The following is a 19,804-nucleotide window of genomic DNA, read 5'->3' on the forward strand; positions in this document are numbered from 1 at the left end:
AGAATCAGAAACAGAAAGATGGGGAAAGGAAGGGATGGAGGAGACAGAATTACGAAAATCTCAGCCATATACAGAAAGAGAACAAGAGTTGGAGGAGGATGAGAGAGAAGACAAAAGATGACAAAGAGTGATAGGGATTGGTGGAGAGAGGGAGGAAGGAGAGAACACCTCCCATGTTCCATTCTCTCACTCCCCATTGGCACTTGCCATGGAGCCAGCCCAACCCAGATGCATGGGAACTCAGGGGAAAGCTTAGCCCCCTTTCGGTCTAGCAAATCCTGTCCCACTGGTTTGACCTTCCCATCCTGTGAGAGGGCACCCTGGGTGGGAGGCAAGGCACCAAGCCTGTCCTGTAGGCTGACATGGCCACCAAGGTGGAGTATGAACCCAGTGAATCCCTCCTTCCTGGAGGCCTAAGCAGGTTCCAGCCTGCCTCTCTTTGGGGCCCAGATAGAGACTTCAAAGGTCAATTCCATTGTACCTCTTACTGCACAGAGGAGAAAACTGAGGCCCAGAGAGGGACAGGGACAAGCCTGAAGTTCCATAGCCAAGTAGTGGCTTCACCATTAGTTGCACAGTTCCCATCTAAACAGAGCTGGTAGACATCACAGACGCTGTGGCCTGAAAACCTTGAGACTTGGTTTATTCTGGGTAAACCACTTCCTGAGGCTTTAGTGATAGTGTTTTAAATGTCAGGCATGGTGCTAAGAGTCTTACCAACATCCTGTGAGGTGACTACTATGATTACATTCATCATACAGAAGAGGAAACTTAGAGAAGTCAACTTCTAAGCCCATGGTCACACTGTGCTAATACCTCCCATCCTCTCTGAGTAATGAGCAGGGAAGGGGTCTATAATGTGGAAAAGCAAGTAGAGGTGGGTGGCAGGTCCTATCATAGGAGAAAATACCAGAATGATGTTATTTTTTTTCAAGTGTCAAATTCTTCTTAGAGGGATTCAACTTGGTTCAGTTCTGTCTCTGCCCTTGTAAGTCCTTGCTCTCTTTCCCATCCTACCACTTGCTCTACTCTACATCTCCTTTCCCAAACCTCTGGAAAGAAAGAGTTTAGCTCCTTGCTGGGCATGGTAGCACATGCCTGTAATCCTAACAGCTTAGGAGGCTGAGGTTGGAGGAATGAAGGTTCAAAGCTAGCCTCTGCAACTTGCAAGGCCCTGAGTAACCTAGCAAGACCCGGTCTCAAAAAAATTAAAAGGGCTGGGGTTATGGCTCAGTGGTTAAGTGACCTTCAGTTCAATCCCTGGTGGTGGTGGTGGTGGTGGAGGAGGAGGAAGAAGAGGAGGAGGAGGAGGAGGAGAAGGAGGAGGAGGAGGAGAAAGAGCTTGGCTGTTTGGCTCTTGGACTCCTCCCATCCATCTCCCTTCTCTTCATTGTCTCTAGCTATGACCTTTGGACCACAAACCGAGGTTGGTTCTGAAGCATAGAGATGGGCTTTTCTACCCTACAATCTCTTTTCCCTTTAGCTGCACACTGAGTTCCCCAGCTCTGCCTGGCTCTGCCTTGCTGGGGCTGGTCTATGTGGAGAGACTTAGACAGAGATTGACCAGATGTTGGAGAAGCAGTAAGCTGACTGGCAAATGGACAGACAGACAAGTCACTGTCCTGGCTATCCTTGATTCCCAGTCAATCCCCGTAAAAGCTTCACTCCTAATCTCTAACCTCTCTTTAGCTATGGCCTGATTGTTACCTAAGGTTTCCCCACCTGTACAGAGCCTCAGTTTTTTTCATCTGTACTATGGATATAAACACTCACCTTCACCAGATGGTTGGAAACTGAATGATATGACAACTTGGGGACACAGGACCAAGTGCTAGGTATCACCCCTCCCTTGAAGAGACCCCTGTCTCTTGGAGCAACATATGATGCCTGCTGAGTCTCTCAGGTAGCCACAGCTCAGGGATAGAGGTGGCACAGACCTAGCCCCCTGGGCCACTCTGTTCCTCTGGGGATAATAATTCCTTCGAATCCAGAGTGTTGGCCATGCTCTATGCTGTTTTCAAGGCCTGTTCCAGCTATGTCTCTCTCATTCATCAGACCAGGAGAATTGCTGCTAGGCCAGGTCTGTGCTTGGAGTCCTAGAAAGTGGGGAACCCTGTAGCACTGCCCCCTTGTTATGTCAAGAGTCTTTTAACAATCAGAATTAGGGAGTGAGCATCAGGGCCTGTCCCTGGGAATAGTCACTTCCTTTCCCAGAAGACTAGGTAACTCCCAGGGTGGTAGCCCCAGAATCCTCGGCCCTGCCCTCACGTCTTTTACCCAGCTCTGGCTGAGGTCCATGGCCTATTGCCAATCTGATGGCAGTGGGTGTGTCGGCCACCACTGGAATAGGGATACAAGGATAGGTTTTAGAGGTCTCTTCCAAGCCCCTTAACTTTCTTCCTTCCCCAGGGAGCAACAGAATGTGCCCCCCCACTCCCCACCACGGTCCCTCAACACCCCGCCTTGGCCCAGGGCTTTGGTTCCCACAGTCCTCATCCAGGCGGGGCTGGCAGCAGGTGACTGGATGGCGCTGAGAAGGGCAGGGTGAGTGGAGGCGTGGGCCCCACAAGTGCACTCCTCAGCCAATCAGCAGCCTGCCCAGCCGGTGGATTCGGTTACAAGCCCAAGATCACCCCATACTCCAGCCTCCTTTCTCCTCCTCCTGCTGCTCCATTCATTGGCCCTGCCTCACAAGGCCTGCTGGACATAGCTTCCGCTGCCCCCCACCCCCACCCCCGCTTAGCTGCTGCCTCGTGGGCCGCCAGGGGGCTTTGTCTGACCAGGCTGGGCTAGGGGAGAATGGGGGTTCTGGCAGTGCTGCTAGGGGTGCTTGGCTTTCTGGGGTTGACTCCAGGGGGCTCCCAAGCCCTCCACTGGGATAGCACTTCTTGCCACTTGGCCAGATCCATCCCTGGCAGCCCTCTTGGGTCCTTGAGCTTCCTGGGCAAGGATACCCAGGGACTGGCACTGTTCCACGCCCGCTGGGATGCACACAGAAAGCTGCAGGTATGTAGCAGGCTGGATGAACCAGAGCTCACGGCAACCTTCGGTGCTCTCTGTGTTCATGAGATCACCCAGGGCTTCTTCATTCACACCCCCGGACCTGAGCTTCAGAGAACACTGGCCATGCTTCAGAGTCAGTGGGAAACCTGCCGAGGACCTGAGGAAGGTCCAGCAAGGGCCAGGGAGAAGAGAATGGCAGGGCAAAGTGAAGCACCTGGCAGAGGGCATCTGCGAACAAAGAGAGGCTGGACCATGCCTGGCACATTGTGGTGTGGAGTTGGAGACTCTGCTGGGAACTCCTCGGAGTTGGGTGAGCCCCAGGGGTGTGAGCTGGGTATCTGATGGGGGAGGCACAGGCTTCAGCACTGGTTCCCACTTTCCCAGTCTGAGTGTCCTTTGAGGAGTGACTTAACCATTCTGAGTCTCAATTTCCTTATCTATAAAGTGGGGGTGACCATGAGTCTTATCATGGGACGCTTAAGTGATATAATAGATGCAGAAGGTCTTATTCAAACCTGGGAGTCCTCATTAATCACCATCTGAGGGAGGGAATAGACTGGGGAGGATTCAAGTTCTGCTGAGCCAAAAAACCTGTACCCATAAGTCTAGGTTCAAATCTCAAATAAGCACATTCATACTTAGCAAGTCACTTCCCCACTGAACCCCAGTTTCCTCACCTGTAAAACGAAGGTGACACCTCATTTTTAGGACTGCTGTGAGTTTGGGTGTGGGATGTGCTGGGCACTCAGGGTGTGTTCAGTAAAAGGAGCTACTGCTTGGACTGTGATGGGTTACTATCTGTGTGGAGGGTTAGGGGATGATTTGGCACCTGAGTCTGGTAGGTCAGCAGTACCTCATTTTGCCAGTAAGAAAGGCTGTACTCTATCTGTATACCACTCCATTACACACACATTCCTAACTTCAGAGTTTTATTTGGAGCATGAGCTTGGGAAACCTAGGGGCAGACTCCAATTCCCCTAAGGAAGATCTTTCCATATGCTCATAGGTGGGCTGTCTGGCACTGGGATTTGCCCAAAAAGGGCTACAGACTGGCTGTTCTCTTGAAACTTTGAAACAGAGGCTCTCATAGAGGGAGAATGACTGGCTTGAGTTTTATGTCAGGGTTTTATGTCAGAACCAGAGTGAGAACCAGAACTCTGTCCTCTTGATATCAGGTGGGCATAGCTGGTGGGTGTTACCCAGGACCCTGATGAGCTGGTGTTCTTTCCCCTCCATGCAGGGATCTTCCAGGGCCCTGATCTCTGCTGCCGGGAACATGACCGCTGCCCAAAGAACATCTCGCCCTTGCAGTATAACTATGGCATCCGAAACTTCAGATTCCATACCATCTCCCACTGTGACTGTGATACCAGGTTGGCAGAGGGTCTAAGGCTCAGGGATAGGGCAGAGTAATTCTTAGGATTCCAGAGAATCCTAAAGATCAGCCAGCATGGACCTCATAGTGCTGATGGAAAAACAGAACTGAGAGAGGGAAGGAACTTTTGAACCACAAACTTTTGGCTGATAGTGGCAGGGTGGGTTGCTGGAGGAGCCAGGAGCTCTCTCTACTACGAGGACCTGAATGCTGACTCTGGGGCAGGTTCCAGCAATGCCTGAGGAACCAGCATGACTCCATCTCGGACATTGTGGGTGTAGCCTTCTTCAACGTACTGGAGATCCCCTGCTTTGTGCTGAAGGAGAAGGAGGCGTGTGTGGCGTGGTACTGGTGGGGAGGGTATGTGTCTGCACCCCTTGAGTCCTTTCCCAATCAGCAGGGGAACCTGGGTTTCAAGTCTGGTGAGGGAGGGCTGTCTATCCTTCAGGGAATGATTTCTTGTCAGGCTTGTCCTTTCCTTAGGGCAGGGTTCAGGCACCTTCTTCAGTGCCTCCCACAACCCAGTAAGATGGGGAAGGGGACTGGCAGATATACTTGGTCTCTTGGGGACAACTCCAGGGGTTTCTAGAAGCACCCTGGGGGCTTCTGGAGGCAGGAAATCTTGATCATCAATTGCCACCAACTGCCATCTTCCAGGTGTAGGACGTATGGCTCGGTGCTCCTCGCCCATCTCCAGCCCCCTACCTACTACAATGCCTCCTGGAGATCCCCCATCACCTCCCTGACTCCAAGTCCCCAAAGCCTAGCCCCCACCAAATTGCAACAAAAGCAGCACCCTCAGAAGAGGCAGCCACAGCTAAAAAACTCCAGGTACCCCAGTCTGGCCAACACCACAGTCTTCCAGGCCACATCCTCCAGGACTGATGTAACCCCCACAGCTGAGACATGGGCTCCCCATCCAGTTCTCCAGCACCTAAAACCTCGGGGTAAGCTCAGAATCTAGCCTTAGGAGTTCCTGATATGAGGGGGGTGTCCTCTGTGTGCATTTTGGTGGGTGAAGTATATGTTGTTTATTTTCCTGCTCCAAGTGCTCGGAGGGTATCCCAACCTTTACCATCAAATCACACCGAAGTAAGGGATTTTCATAATATGCAAATTTTATCTCATCACTTTACATCTACTGAACTCTTCTCCTGTGATGTCATGGCTACTTTTTATCACAGTTGACAAAAGTCCCAATGACCAGTGGTCCTGAGGCCCTATAAACCCCATCCCCCAGTCAAAATTCCAGTTTAACAAATTTAATTTGGCTCCTCAAATGCAGTCTTCAAAGACTGGAGATGTAGTTCAGTGGTAGAGCATTTGCTTACAGTGTGCAAGGCCCTACGTTTGACCTCCATCACTGCAAAAATAGAATAAAACCATGCAGCCTGCTCTTTCTCCTCTGAGCTTTTGCTCATACTGTTCCTTCTTTCTGAAGTACTCTCCTCCCTCTTCCTCTCTCAGCCTCAGCTTAGCAGTCTCTTCCTCCAGGAAGCCTTTCCTGTCCACCCTCAGCAGCAGTCTGGGTTTCCCCATGGGACACTTTGTGTGTGTGTGTGTGTGTGTGTGTGTGTGTATGTGTATGTGTAGGGGCACATCCCACATGGGCAACACTCTAAGAGCACGAAGGGCAGGAGACAGAGACTGTGTTTGTGTGACTGAGCATATATTCTAGTATTTCTCCTGAATGGTGGCAAACATTGGTGAGGCCACTCTGGTATACTGGTAAACCCTCGTGACCATGTATCCCCCCAGGTGCCCACAGGGCCTGCCGTAGCTTCCGCCGCCTGGACCAGTGTGAGCACCAAATTAAGCCCCAGGAAACCAAGTTCCAGCTGCTCAACAGTGCCCGTGGGCCCCTTTTCCACTGCAACTGCACACAACGGTGAGGCCTGCAGGGCTCCCTGGTGGTGGGCTGTTTGGAAGGGGCACCTTGCTGGTGAGGTTCAAACCTAGCCTGAGCCTAACTCTGCCCCCAGTCTGGCACGCTTCCTGAGGCTCCATAGCCCACCTGCAGGTGCCAACATGCTCTGGGAGTTGCTGGGCACCACCTGCTTCAAACTGGTCCCTTCACTGGACTGTGCTGAGGACAAAGGGTAAGTGATGGCAAAGCCAGGAAATATGTTGGTTTTTTTTTCCCCAAGGGATGGGTTACCTATACCCCAATTGTGTACCTGGCCCAAGCAGGTGGGGAAAGGGTCAGGAGGTTTCTGAGTTTCTCTGTCATCTGTCCCCTATCCCCTATTGCCTCAGATCCAGTTTGGCAGTTGGCCTGTTGGGGTTGCATCTTGGCTCTGTCGTGTAATTCTTGTGTGTCCTTGACAAGTTGATTCACCTTTCCAAGCCTCCATTTCCTTATCTGTAAAGTGGTTATACAAGCCAAGGAAACGTCTTGTGTGATATACTAAGACTTGCCAGAAACACAGTAAAATGCTTAATGTTCATTCCTAATCCTCAATCTCATTTGGATTCTGATTCTCAAAGCCAGCCCCTTATTATTCCCACTTTACAGATGAAGAGGAAACTGAGGCCTGTACTGGCTCAGGTTCCCATAGCCAGGTAGTAACAGAACCCAGGCCTCTGGGGACCAGATCAGGTTTATTCTGCCTACCTTCTAGGTATAACCGTGCCCTCTCTGCCTTGTTGTGACCTTAGCTTTGCTCCTGATCCTCTCTGGGCATTGATCCCATTGTCTGCAGAGTAGGCTGGAATTCTGCTAGTGCTGACCATCTGGTTCTCTTCCAACAGCTGTTCCAAAGACCCAAGGGCCATCAAGGTGTCAGCACGGCACTTGCGGCGACTTCAGAAGATACGATTCCAACTCAGGGATAAACACACAGAGGAAGGGCAGGCATGGCCATTGGAGCCCGCAGGGACTCCTGTGTCATTCTACAACCAGTGCCTGCAGCTAACCCAGGCAACCTGGAGACTTAATGGGCAGCAGAAATTCTGGAGCTAGTGACCTCAGTTCCAGTTCTCTTGAGCATCAGCTTGGACCTTATCCCTAGCTTGACCAAGCACTGGGAATCTTGGCCTCTTCTCCGTGGGTTAGACTGCAGCATGGCAGAAGCTCTTATGGAAAGCCGGGAGGCTAGAGGTGGGGGACCTTAAAGCTCAAATACCAGAGCATGTCTCCTGCAGTGCTGGGTGACCTTAAGCTGGTGACAAAAACCCTCTGTGAAGTTTTGTGAACGTGGTATTCAGGAGGCTCACTCTAATGCCCTGGGCTTAGGGTCTTATACAGGAAACTTCATATTTGAATGGAAATGGGGAGAGTAACTTATTGCAGCAGCCCCAGGAGGTCCCAGAAGGAGGTATATGTGTATTCATGTTGCAAAATTAATACATGTCTCAATAACCTGCCTAGGAAAGCCCTAGCACCTTATCATGAAGCCCAGGGCAGCTGGTAGGAAGCTAGGAATGTCACAGAAGTACCTGCATCTGAATCCAGGATGGGGGCACTGGAGAGGGCTTCCCAACTCCTCTCTTTCTAGGGGGCTCCTTCTTTTAATAGCTGATACAACCTTCCTAGCCTAGGCCTGGACCATTCTTTCTGCCCTAAACCTAATTCAAATCTGTTCTGTGCACTGGGGCAAAGGACCTCCCTCCCCTGTTCTAAGCCTTGATTTCCTCCTCTGAAAAGGGTGTGTGTGTATACCAGAGCTACCTCATAGTCTTTTGGGGATCAAGTGAACTAATATATACATACTTATAGCACTTAGCACCTAGTAAATATTCCTTCTCTAACACAGCCAAACTGCTTTGGTGTAAAATCCTGAGAAACTGATGTAACCTCTTGGAGACCTCAATTTGCTCTCCCATGCCTGAGTCTAAGAATGGCACTGAACCCATTTGGTTGTGGTTAAAGGAGATGGCATGAATCCCATATATAGTACCTGGTAAATGTCAATTCTGTCATTCTCTTACCTCTTTATTCTCTGCTTCTGACTAACTACCCCCATCCCCAGACTGCTAAGAAGTTAGGAAACAGCCAGGAGTGAAGCTGGAGAATTTAATTCCTAATGGATGTACTCCAAGATTAGGATTTCTGCCAGTGCTCCCCCACCAATCCAGATGGGGGTACCAATCCAGATGGGGGTCCAGGCGGGGCTTTGCTGATTATCACAGTTAAAGTGCCAGGACTGAGTTTGGGGAGACCCTAGTTGGCCACCCCTGGCCAGGACAGAGTGGTAGGTACAGATACAGCTGGAGCAGCAGCAGAAGAGAGGCAGGCAGGTTTGTGGAAGATTGAGCAGAGTGGGGCCACCAGGGCCCATCTGCCCACCCCATCCTCATGGCCCTAGGCCCCCTTCCTCTAGTCCTTGACGTCCCTGGGGACTGGGAGATAGGCTGTCAGGGTCAGAGGTCTCCCGATCAGGTCCCCAGGAGCCACCACCACCAGGATCTACAGCCTCCAGACGCAAAGCTGGCAGCAGGCCCAGGCTTCGAGGCACAGCTGGTTGAAAGGCCCAGGGGCCAGGAAGCCCAGAAGGCCCCTCCTCACTACTTCCCCAGCTGCCGCTACTATTGCTCTTATCAGGGGCCACCCAGGGCAGCCGGCGGCTCTGGGGTGATGGGCTACGGCTGGTACCACGGCGTTCACGGGATGAAGGCCGAAGGGCAAGACCAGGGAAACGGGCCAGGCCTGGACTGCGGCTACGGTGTCTCTTGGACTTGCCAGGACTGGGGCTGCGGGACTTGGGTGCAAGCAGCTCCAGAGTGCTGTCATCCTCACCCTCTGAGCTGGTGCCCGAGGTGTCTGTGCTGCTGCTGGCTGACTCCGAGGTAGGCAGCGAGATCTGAGGGGAATGCTGGTTACTGGAGCACCCCACTCCCCAACCTGGCCACAGAGGCCTCTTGAAACCACTCCAATCCTCCCATTGGCAGACCTAGGGAATTGGGCTACTGGTCTGAGGTCTCGGAGTAGAATGTGGAGGCTTTGGCATTTGAACAGGGCCTTTTGGCATCCCATGACCCTGCAGTCTGACCTACTTACCTGGAAGGGTTCAGTGACACCAATGAGGATGCTGTGGTTGTGGCTATAATAGCCCAGGATGAAGTCTCCGTGGCCTTTTGGCAGCGATTCTTCACTGAATGTCACCTGATGGGCCCAGGGGTATAAGCCCAAGTTGGGATTAAGGGGGCTACCTCAAGATGAGTCTTGAGGTCTCCCTACATTCCCTTTCCTTCTAAGTACCTGGTAGATATTCCCATCCACGTCTTCATGTTTGGCCCAGACATAAGCCACATAGTCCTTGCAGTGGCGGAAACCCACCTGGGACAAGAAGAATGAGGACTGTGACCTCTAATACCCCTTCCCAGTAGCCTCTGGGAATAACACCAAACACTGGACACAGCATTGACCCTCAGCTGTTCCTCCAGGGCACTTCCTCCCCTAATACACCAACCACCCTTGCCTTTCTCACCCGGTACAAGCCGATCCAGTCCCAAGAGCTGCGGGCGAACACTGTTTCCATGCGATACTTTACTACAGCTTGCTCCGGCCGCACCCACTCATCTGCTACCTCCAGACGCACCAGTGGTAGGTCGTCCCTGAAGGCAAACTGTCCAGGCAAGGCAGGGTTAGGGGGCAATCTCAGGGGAAACCCTCTAGCATTCCACACACCTAGGGTTCTTGGGTTGGAGTCAGCACAAATCAGCTGAGACAAAGGAATATGAGGCCATTTCATAGACTGGGAAACTGAGGTACAACAGGTCTAGGATAAACATCAAGCTTTCTGTCTTCTAGCCCAGGATTCCTTCTACCCATTGCCTCCTCAGGGAGTGAGTGGAACACAGATTTGAGGCCAGTAGACTCTCGCAGTTTGGTCCTGGTTCTGCGTTGCACTTTATGCAATGAACAAGCTCTTCAGCCTCTATGAATGCCAGGGCCCCTGTCTATAAACTAGAGGCTCTTATTTAACACTTGGGGTTGGTTCTACAGATTCATTGAAATACCATTTGTAAAACATTTTATAAACTTTACAGTATAAGAGTAAGTAATAAGAATTTGCCTACATGTTAACAAGGGGGACAGGCAAAATCCTATGATATATTGGGCATTCTGGGATAAGCTGAATACTTCTGAGCTGGCAAGAACAGCACACTAACAACTGCCTTGTCATCAGTCCACAAAGACAAATTATAATCATGAGTATCCTTCCCCCAGGATCAACCGTACTAATGGAGGTTAGGGGAATCACCTAAATGGGTGGGACTGCAGGGGTGGCAGATAACCAGGGTGCTGGCTCTACTGGTGTCCCTAGGAGAAGTGCTCAGGTGGTGCCAGCTTCAGGCCCTTGTCTGCTCCCCTGTTGATCTGGTTTCAGGTTTCCTTCCCTCAGTTTCTAAGCCAGGTTATTCCAGAAGAAACTGGCACATTCCCTTCCTGTCCCTGGGTTTCTAACAGTCTGGTGGAAATAGCCTCCATCTCCTCCCAAGGTCAAAACCCCTGCTAAGCCCTATTCTGATGGCATTGCTTTGGATAATACTTAAGGTTCTCTGAGCCTCAGTTTCTCTCATCAGTAAAACAGGGAGAAGAATTTGGACATTTAAAAGGATGACACATAAAGTGCCCTACACAGGGCCTGACACATTGTAGGTACTCAACAGGTAACATTTTTTGAGGGAGATAGTCTTAGAAAGGGCAGGAAGGACAGGGTAAAAGGAACAATTTTATGTGTGTGTGTGTGTGTGTGTGTGTGTGTGTGTTGCTAGGAATAAAACCCAGGACCTTGTACATGGAAAGCAAGCATTCTACCAGTCAGGTTCCTGACTGAGGGTTAAACCTCAAGTCCAAGTCCTTTACCATAGGTCATGGGAGGGGGAGGCCAGGCATGGGCACATTTCCACTCCCTGGAGACATTGGCCCTTGTCCTACTTACTGACACAGGACAAAGTTACCAGGAAAAACATTTTCTGACCTGCAGGATTTCTTCTTATCAGATTGGCAGAACTCAGTGTAGAGTTTCAGGGTTGGAAAGACTGGATCTAGCCTGCTCCACTTCTGCCAATGAGCCTTTCTTTGTATAACTTGGGGTCTATTAGGAACCTCAGATTCTCCCACAGAAAAAAAAAGGGAGTTTTACTACATGATTTTTTAGATCTGGTTCTGACATTCTAGAATTCTTCCCTCCCTCCCCATCTTTTGTTTGTTTATTTTGTTTTGCAGTTTTGAAGACTGAACCTAGGGGCTCTCTATGACTGAGCTACATCTCTAGTCCCTACCTCATTTTTAAAAATTCTGACAGAGTCTCACTAAATTGCTGAGACTGATCTTAAACTTGATGTTTACCTCAAACCTGCCTCAGTCTCCCAAGTAGATTACAGATATATGCCATCATGCCCAGCTGGATTTTCACTTTAACAACCAGGAACTTCAACCCTAAAAACAATATAGTCATCCCTCAGTATTTGTAAAAAATTGGTTCCAGATGCCTGGTGGATACCAATATCCAAGAATGTTTAAATCCCTTATATAAAATGGTATAGTAATGTGCATATAACCTTGCACATTCTCCTATATATTTCAAATCCTCTCTGATTACTTATAATACCTACCAATGCAAATGCTGTGTAAATAGTTGTTATACTGTATTACTGAGGGGAAAATAACAAGGAAAAAAAGTCTATACATGTTCAGTACAGATGAAATTTTTAAAATCTTTGTGTGTGTGTGTATGCGTGTGTGTGTGTGTGAGAGAGAGAGAAAGAGAGAGAGAGAGAGACACACTAGGGCTTGAACCTGGGACTTCACAGATGCTAGGCAAGCACTTGACCACTGAGATATTCCCATTCCCCTTCCCCTAGTCTAAGTTGCCTAGGCTAGCCTCAAACTTGTGATCCTCCCGCCTCAGCACCCCAAGTAACTGGGGTAACAGAAATGTACCACTGCGCTGACAGGACACAATTTTTTTCTGAATATTTTCAATTTGCAGTTGGTTGAATCTGTGGATGTGAACCCATGATACAGAAGATGGTACTAAACTCTAGTAACTATTTTGAGTTTGGCTCTTTATTTTTTATATTTCTGTTCCCCTTCTCCATTACTACCTTACTGTCATAAGGCCAGGCATACAATCAGATGGTAAGTAATAAATAATGAATGGTATATGGGGGTTTTGAGTAACATTTTGATTTTGCTGATCTTATTATATATGTGAATTTTAACATGTTACCCTAAACCTTTCTTGGAAGAAGGGAATCAGTCCAAGTTTAGTAGAAAAGGCATGTATTCTCCAATCAACTGACTTGGGTTCAAATCCTAACTCTTCTTACTTAGCTGTGTAACCCTGGACAAATGATGCTATCCTATCTCTGAGTCTCAGCCTCCTCGTTTGAAAATAGAGATTATAACCCATTCCCATTCTGTTAGAATAAATAGATGCTACTAAAGGCAGATGCAAGGGGTTACAGGTGGGCAATGGGAAGCTGAGCTGGGCCAGAGGATGTCATGAGGGGAAGATGAGGTCGGAACTCACCTGCAGGACAAACTGGGCAGCTACAGGCTTGTGGTCACTGACTGTGTATTCCATGTGGCTGCGGTAGCTGTGCTGGGTCACTTGAAGCCGGTGGCTCTCCCTTCCTGAAGGACTGGGACCTCCACCTGGAGCTTTGACCTTCCACAGGATACGATCTGTCCAGGCTGGTTTCCGCTTCTTAGCACTGCAGTGGGCAGAGATAGCCTGAGTTACAGGGGGCTGTGCCTTAACCTCTGGCCTTGCCTCCTGCCCCTCTTCCCACAGTCTTCCACAGGAGACCTCAGCCCACATCTTCATCCCATTTCAGAGCTTACCTGGTATCATATTTGTTGGTACCCACATCAAACTTGAAGGTGGGAGCGAAGTTAAGGGGCCCCTCCTGGAAGCCCTTCAAGATGGGCCAGGTGTTCTTGGCCATGTTGAGCTGTGGAGGTCCAGAAGGGCAGAACTGGACAACAGCTTGGAACCTTCCAGCACCCGGGAGTAGGGATGAGGGCAAGGACCATAACCTAAGGTACAGGTGTGTCCCAGGAATATGCTCTGTGTACTTGGGGGTTTGGGGTGGGGGCTAGGATTCCCCACCTGATCCTTCTCCCAAAGCTGATGGAGCTGGTCACTGTCAATGGCAAACTTGACAAAGTGCAGGTCGAAGCTCTCAATGCGGAAGTTCAGGTCCCCAAACCAGAATACAAGGCTGTTTGAGGGTGGGGGTTCAGTGGGTCAATGGGGTGGAAGGATCCAATCCAGATCCTTCTGGACCCCCATCCAACCCAACAGCACTGGAGCCTGTAAAGATGTCAGTGGGTGAGTGGGAGGCACCAGAGCCTTCAGACATCAAGGAGCAAAAGGAAGTAGAGGGGTGAGTCTGGAGGAAATTAGGTTCCAACCTTTAGTCCCTCGAGGCCCTCAGCAAAGCTACACCCTTAAAGCTCAGCCCCCTCGATCAAATTGCTATCTGTCTTTGTATTCCGACAAGTACTTTGGATGGTCACTCACCCCAATAGGCCTCTCTCCACAAGCATCACCCAGAGGGTGCTCCACACACTGTCACTAGCCTTCACACCTCCACCCACACCTTGCTGCCTTGAAGTGGCAGCGCCTTGGCTCATACTCGTGATCCAGGATGCCGTGGGCACCAGGTCCCTGGAATTGCTGGAGGCTAAGGATGGTTTGAAAGTTGTCCTTCCGCTGCTCGGCCTTGTCCATGTGTGCTGGCAAGTGGCAATTCAGGAAGCAGAGCATGTGCCCGAAGGCCGCCAGTCGTATGCTCACTCCACCCTTGTTACCCTAGGGAGGCCGGGTTGGGCAGGTCATGGGCGGAGCCTAGGCGAGGAAGTGAGTCGCTGGGAGGGCATAGGAGAGGATGAGGGTGGATGAGGATTGAACAAGGGTAGGTCCTAGGAAAAGAACTTTGGGACAGGGTGGGTAAAGAATAGGGGCGGGGTCTAGAGAAATGGGGTGTGATGTTGTTGGTGCTTGGGGAGAGGCAGGCAGCTGGGTAAGGGGGTGCAGCGTCAGGAGGAAACCTTGCAGATGCACGGGGGCCAGGGGACTAATTAAGGGCCACCTTTGGGGCTATTCCCTCCTGGACCTCTCCCATGCTCACCCAGTAGCCACCCAGGCCAGTGCGAGTGCAATCGGTCTGCACATCCCTCAGGAAGGGCAGGTGATAGTACTTGGCGAACAGCAGAAGGATAACGCCTTGCATCCTCACAGTACTCACCTGCAGGGAGAAGCAGGAGGCAGACACTGCTTTTGAGGATTAAGACACAATACCTTGTCCCTATCTTGCCCACGGGACAACAGAGACCCAGCAGTTCCCACAAGAGTCAGAAAAAAGATGGGGCCAGGAATCCAGAAGCTCTTTCAAAGGGTGAGGGAGGTATTACCAGCACAAAGTTGAAGGGCCCCAGGGCATCCATGAAGAGCTCGCTCCACTGGTCAGTGAAGAGAGCGTCCTTGAGCCTCTTGTTGATCATGGAATTCACTTCCTGCAACCTGGGGAGGTACCAGGATGGGGGCAGCCATGGATTGGAAACCCCTATCATAGTTGAGGGCCTATGAGGCCTGAGGGGCTGAGAAAGGGGTATATGAACTTTGCCCCTCACCCTATGGCGATCATGTCTGCACCATCACTGTCATTGCCACCGCCCAGGTGGAGGAGGGATGTGACATCGTCTGGAGGCATAGCGGTGCCCACATTCCACGTGACCACAGTGATCCTGGGGGTAGGGGTATGGAGAGGTTACTGCTGGGCACCACTTACCCACCTTCCCCTGCCCTCCCACAGGGCTGACTCTGGAGAGGCAGATGTGGGTAAAATCCTTTAGAAGAACCCACACTGGACCCAGAATCCCTCCTACCAGATTCTCCCTGGTGATATACACTGAGGTCGAAGCAAGTCCCTTAGGAAAGGATGATGTCTTTTAAGTGTCCCAAAGTGGGCCCAGCACCCCTCCTAGGGACAAATCCTCAGGGAGGCACTCTGAGTCAGCGTAAACCATCACCCTGGAAGAATGGCTAGTCTCCAAGCTCAAGGTCCACTCACCGGAATCCAGGGTCGCTCTTGCATGTAGGCTGAGCTGACCAAGAGGAGGAGGATGAGGAGGATGACGTGGATGTAGACGAGATGGTGACTGGGGCTGGAGCTTCTTGGGTCTGAAGATTAGGGCTTGGGCACCTGCCAGGTCCTGCACCCTGGGTGACAAGCCCTGCACTAGAAGTGCCAGGTCCTGTACCCTGGGTGCTAGACCTGGGGAGGGCCACCTCAGGGGCTGGGGTGACACAGGAAGAGCAGTTGGGAGATCGGCTGGGGGAACGGCTGGGAGACCGAGGTGGCTTGGGCAAAGGTGGGGGCACAGTCTGACCTGAGGAACTCCCTGGCCGGAAGGTAGGGGACAAAAGTCCAGGGGAGCGAGTGCCAGGCTCTGGAGGGCCCTGGCTCACATCCAAAGGCAGGGTCTGGGGTGGCCGTGGATCCTCAGGGCTGTTGCGGGGGGCCTCAGGCCGGGCTCGGAAGGAGAAAGAAAACCGGGGATCTTGGGAGGTTTGGATGAAGGATGTGGAGCCTGTCGGACCAGATGCCTGAGCTGGAGGCTGGAGATGCCCTTCAGAAGTGGGGAGAGGTCTGGGGGCTGGGGTGTCCCTCTGTCTAGCTGGTGTCCATCCTACAGAAGCTGGAGCTGAGGCCATGGCTGTTGGAGCCAGGGTCTGCTCCTGAGAGGGCGACAGAATTGGACTGAGCACTGGGGAAGGACTGGAGTGGGGCTGGAGGGGCTGCTCCTGAGAAGCCAGGGCCAGGCTTAAGCCTGAGGCTGCTAGTGCTGGCTTGGGTCCCACAGAGGTGGGTGATAACTGTTTCTGGTCCATGGAAATTGGAGGCAGAGTAGATGGGGGAGGCCTTGGAACTGCTGAGGCAGACATCACCAGTTGCCCCAGGGATGCTGGAGCCAGGACTGAGCCTGAGGTGGCTGGGGGAGGCTTTGGTCCAGCTGAGGCAGACACCACCAGCTGGCCCACAGATGTTGGAGCCAGACTAGAGCTGCAGTGGGAAGGAACCCTTTTCTGTCCTCCAGGAGTAGACATTGGAGTCATGATGGGTCGTGGAGATGCCAAAGCCAGCCTTGGCCCCTCTGAGGAAGATGACGTAGCTGTGTGTGGCCCCACAGGTGCTAGAGCCAACTTTGGTTCCATGGGTACTGGGGCTGCATTCTTCTTTGCTGGGAGCTGAAAATTTGAGTCCACTTTGTAGAGGATCTCTTTTTGGTACCAAGAATTAAACCCTGGGGGAGGGGCACCTAACCACTGAGACACATCCCCAGTCCTTTTTTATTTTTAATTTTGAGACAGGGTCTTGCTAAGTTACTTAGGGCCTCCCTAAGTTTCTGAGGCTGGCTTTGAACTCTTGATCCTTCTGACTCAGCCTCCGAAGCTTCTGGGATCACAGGTGAGTGTCACTGTAACTGGCTTCAGCTTCTCTGAGCAAAAAGCTCTCTCCCCATCTTTGAAGTCTAAAACCTGTTTCACATATTGGGAAACTGAGACCTGAATTGAATAAAGCAGAGTGAGCCTAAATCTGAGGGTTCTCCTGTTCTTTCTGGCTGGAACCCACTCTGTGCCTACCCTGAACAGTTTCCCTGGGGAAACTCTCTCATTGTAGTCTCTTCAACTCCCTGGCCAAGGGCAAATGAACTGACACTCCAGGTCCACCCACACTGGGTCCAGCCTGTTAAGTACTTCTCCTTTTCTCCATGGTGGCCAGAAACCCTCAGATCCTGTGTCGTCATAGTCCGTCACCTCCCCGCCCCATTCCCCCAACAAAACATCCCCAACTCCTTGGTCAGATTCCTCCCTGTGTCATCCATTATCAAAGCTCCTCACAGGGGCAAAAACTGAGGACTGAGGCTAGCCATGTACATTCCTGGCCCAGCTCTGTGTGAATTTAGGCAAGCACCTTTGTGCTCAGAGCCTTGGTTTCCCTGTCTATAAAGCAAAGGGACTGGGTGAAGGGTCCTGGACCACACCAGATTCTGAGGAGTCTTGGTCTCATATTCCCTACATGTTGTGGAATTAAACTATCCTCACCAAGTGTGATTGTACCATTCAGAGGAAGTTGATCCTGATGTCATACCTCTCCATGTCCAGGTCGTACTTTCCTACCCTCTCCACCCTCTCCCCCACCTGTGAGGACAGACCACCAAGTATCCCCTTTATGTCTGGCAGGTAGGGGACAATAGTAGGGTGCTGCAGGGATCCACTCTCCCTTTCCCATCCATCCTCTGTTTATGATGTCCCGTCCCCAGAAGACAGGATAAAGTGTCCTTTGTCAGGGAGGACAGAAGAAGGTCTACATTCACCCCAGGGTGGCCCCATCCCTGCTTCTAGAGATGCAGTTCTGTCTCTGTCCTGTGTCCTTCTCGGTTCAGAGAACCTGAAACTGTGCCTCCACCTCCCTTCCCAAACTCAAGCTCTTTGAAAGGATGCATTTTGGGCATCCTTCTTGGCTCCAAGTGTCCCACTGTGTACCCCCCCACACCGCCTCCAGCACTAACAACTTAGACATCCCAGATGTCACAGTTTTAGTCTTCAGAGACAAGCCTCCTCATTTTGCAATAGCTCAGAGAAGACAAGCAACTTGCCCAAGGTCACACAGCAAAGCTATAGAATAATTGGGTCCCCTGACACCCAGTCTAGGGCTCTTTGGGGGGATTCCTGGAAATGGCTAACTCCATCTCTCTCTCTCTGGGCATTCTGTCACTGACCCTCAGCCTCCAGGGTGACCTCTTTGCTCAGCTCATGCTTGGTGGGCACAGGAGAGTGCCAGTCCCTTATCCAGGGGTGCCAGGGTGCCTACAGTGTGGGGGGCGTGAGACCAGGGATCAGGAATGGGGGGCTAGGTTTTGGGGGTCTTACCTTGGAGGGTGTCCCAGTTTGAGAAACCCCATGTGGCCCAGATAAGGGGCCCAATCGAGTCCCAGTCCCTGGTCTCCTGCTACCACTGTTGCTCTGGCCCTCCATGTCTGCAGCCCCCAGCAGCCCGGGCTCCCTCGGGCTCTGGCTCCAGCTCCTCCGCTCCCGGGAACCAGTGATGTCATCAGTCGTTTCAACCTGCTGAGAATTTAAAGGCACAGGCACCCACTTTCCTGCCTAGAGGTGGCCCTCACAAGGAGGCTGCCCCCTGGGAAAACTTCAAGTTGGCTGCTGAGGCTGAAAAGACCATGGGGGTCAGAAAATGCCCATCACCTAGCCCAGGTCCCAACTGGAACCCAGGAGTAGGCATTCTGTTTACCCCCACCCTCCTGACAATAGGCCTGGCCAGACCTTCTCCAGGGAGGAGCACTGACACACCTGCAGGTGAGACAAGGACAGGTGGTTCAGAGGTCAACAACCTCTCCAAGGCCTCAGAGACACCTGAGTCCCTGCTCTACTCTTGTAAACTTCCTACCTCCCTGTTAGCCCAGGCCTTGTCTTGGCCCCCACCCTTGCCCCATTTTCAGGCCTTGGTACCTGCCCCCCTCCACCCTCCCTCCTGCCTGGCTTCATTCTTTCCCATTCCAGAACTAGACACTCAGGCTCCAGCCACTGGAGTCCTTTCCCATCTCAACCTCAGCACCAGCCCCTCCTCTTCTGCAAACACTTCGCTGCCTGCAGCAGGCCCCACATCCAGGCCTGTCCTAGCCCAGCTTCTCAGCTTTCCCTTCTCCAGTACTCACTGGGTGTGGTTTGGGAAGGAACTTCCTCAAGGTCACCTGGTAAACTAGGAGGGTCTCCTGAGTTTCAGTGAGGATACTCAGTAACCATGGGGGTATGTAGGGGATGGGTACTGGGGAGGAGAAAGGCCCAGGAGTGGGGGATTGGACTTGGCACCATGGTCAAACTCCAGGCCTCAGAACTCCAATGGCTAAGACCTTGCACAGGGCCTGGGCGCAAACAGGCCTAGGGGAATGATTGCTGAATGAAGGAACAAATGAATAAATGAATTAGAAGAGTGAATAAGTGATGAGGATCAGATTTGGCCAGGGATGACTGTGGTCTATGATTCTGTCTCTTCTTCACACTCTCTTCTATTTGCTTAGCAGTCCCTGAAATACCAGTTTCTTCAGAACTGCTGGATTGCTTGGGGAGGACTGAGCCCACCCAATTCAGGCTTAAAATGTTCAGAGTTCTGTCTCCAGAGCTTCCAGTTGGTTGACAGTCATATCTGTATTTTCATGGGCCTCTGAGGTCCCCTATGTGAAGGTCATGGGGATGCCTCATTCTCCTTTACTCTCCCACCTCCACTTGGCTGCCTCTGGGTCTATTCTATATTTCCAGCCCAAATCTTTATGAGGCTGGAATTTGAAAAGACAAAGACAGACCATATTAAGGTACTATAATAGAAAGGTCTTTGGACAGTGATGGCAGAGATAACAGTGCTAATGGTGGAGGTAACTGTGATGATGGC

The 19,804-nt window shown here is 51.5% G+C and overlaps 2 protein-coding genes across 2 annotated transcripts; one reads left to right on the forward strand and one right to left on the reverse strand.

Annotated features, from left to right (window-relative positions):
- Positions 1–1,322: 1,322 nt before the first annotated feature.
- Pla2g3 (phospholipase A2 group III) lies at positions 1,323–12,379 on the forward strand. Its single transcript, XM_005339855.4, has 7 exons — positions 1,323–3,313; positions 4,244–4,376; positions 4,604–4,738; positions 5,036–5,325; positions 6,137–6,266; positions 6,361–6,477; positions 7,130–12,379. Exons 1-7 carry the CDS (start codon positions 2,800–2,802, stop codon positions 7,338–7,340), a joined length of 1,530 nt encoding a protein of 509 aa, XP_005339912.2. The 5' UTR covers positions 1,323–2,799; the 3' UTR covers positions 7,341–12,379.
- On the reverse strand, positions 8,380–18,591 carry Inpp5j (inositol polyphosphate-5-phosphatase J). The gene is made up of 13 exons (XM_013364982.4): positions 18,274–18,591; positions 15,410–16,587; positions 14,970–15,083; positions 14,751–14,859; positions 14,468–14,584; positions 13,973–14,148; positions 13,444–13,555; positions 13,176–13,285; positions 12,862–13,045; positions 9,808–9,945; positions 9,579–9,656; positions 9,378–9,482; positions 8,380–9,180 (listed from the first exon to the last, which is right to left on the reverse strand). The coding sequence occupies exons 1-13, from the start codon at positions 18,376–18,378 to the stop codon at positions 8,674–8,676; spliced, it is 3,033 nt and encodes a 1,010-aa protein (XP_013220436.1). The 5' UTR covers positions 18,379–18,591; the 3' UTR covers positions 8,380–8,673.
- Between the last annotated feature and the right edge of the window lie 1,213 nt (positions 18,592–19,804).

This window comes from Ictidomys tridecemlineatus, chromosome 2, assembly GCF_052094955.1.
Source record: "Ictidomys tridecemlineatus isolate mIctTri1 chromosome 2, mIctTri1.hap1, whole genome shotgun sequence".
NCBI classification, from domain to species: Eukaryota; Metazoa; Chordata; class Mammalia; order Rodentia; family Sciuridae; genus Ictidomys; species Ictidomys tridecemlineatus.

Bases quoted from the DNA above. Each gene is read 5' to 3' on its own strand.
- Pla2g3 (XM_005339855.4), top strand. From the start codon at position 2,800: ATGGGGGTTCTGGCAGTGCTGCTAGGGGTGCTTGGCTTTCTGGGGTTG. The intron at 4,377-4,603 runs GTTGGCAGAGGG...ACTCTGGGGCAG, and splicing joins CACTGTGACTGTGATACCAG to GTTCCAGCAATGCCTGAGGA. The intron at 4,739-5,035 runs GTATGTGTCTGC...GCCATCTTCCAG, and splicing joins GCGTGGTACTGGTGGGGAGG to GTGTAGGACGTATGGCTCGG.
- Inpp5j (XM_013364982.4), bottom strand. From the start codon at position 18,378: ATGGAGGGCCAGAGCAACAGTGGTAGCAGGAGACCAGGGACTGGGACT. The intron at 13,286-13,443 runs GTGGGGAATCCT...GGACCTCCACAG, and splicing joins AGCTTTGGGAGAAGGATCAG to CTCAACATGGCCAAGAACAC. The intron at 9,483-9,578 runs GTACTTAGAAGG...TGGGCCCATCAG, and splicing joins TGGATGGGAATATCTACCAG to GTGACATTCAGTGAAGAATC.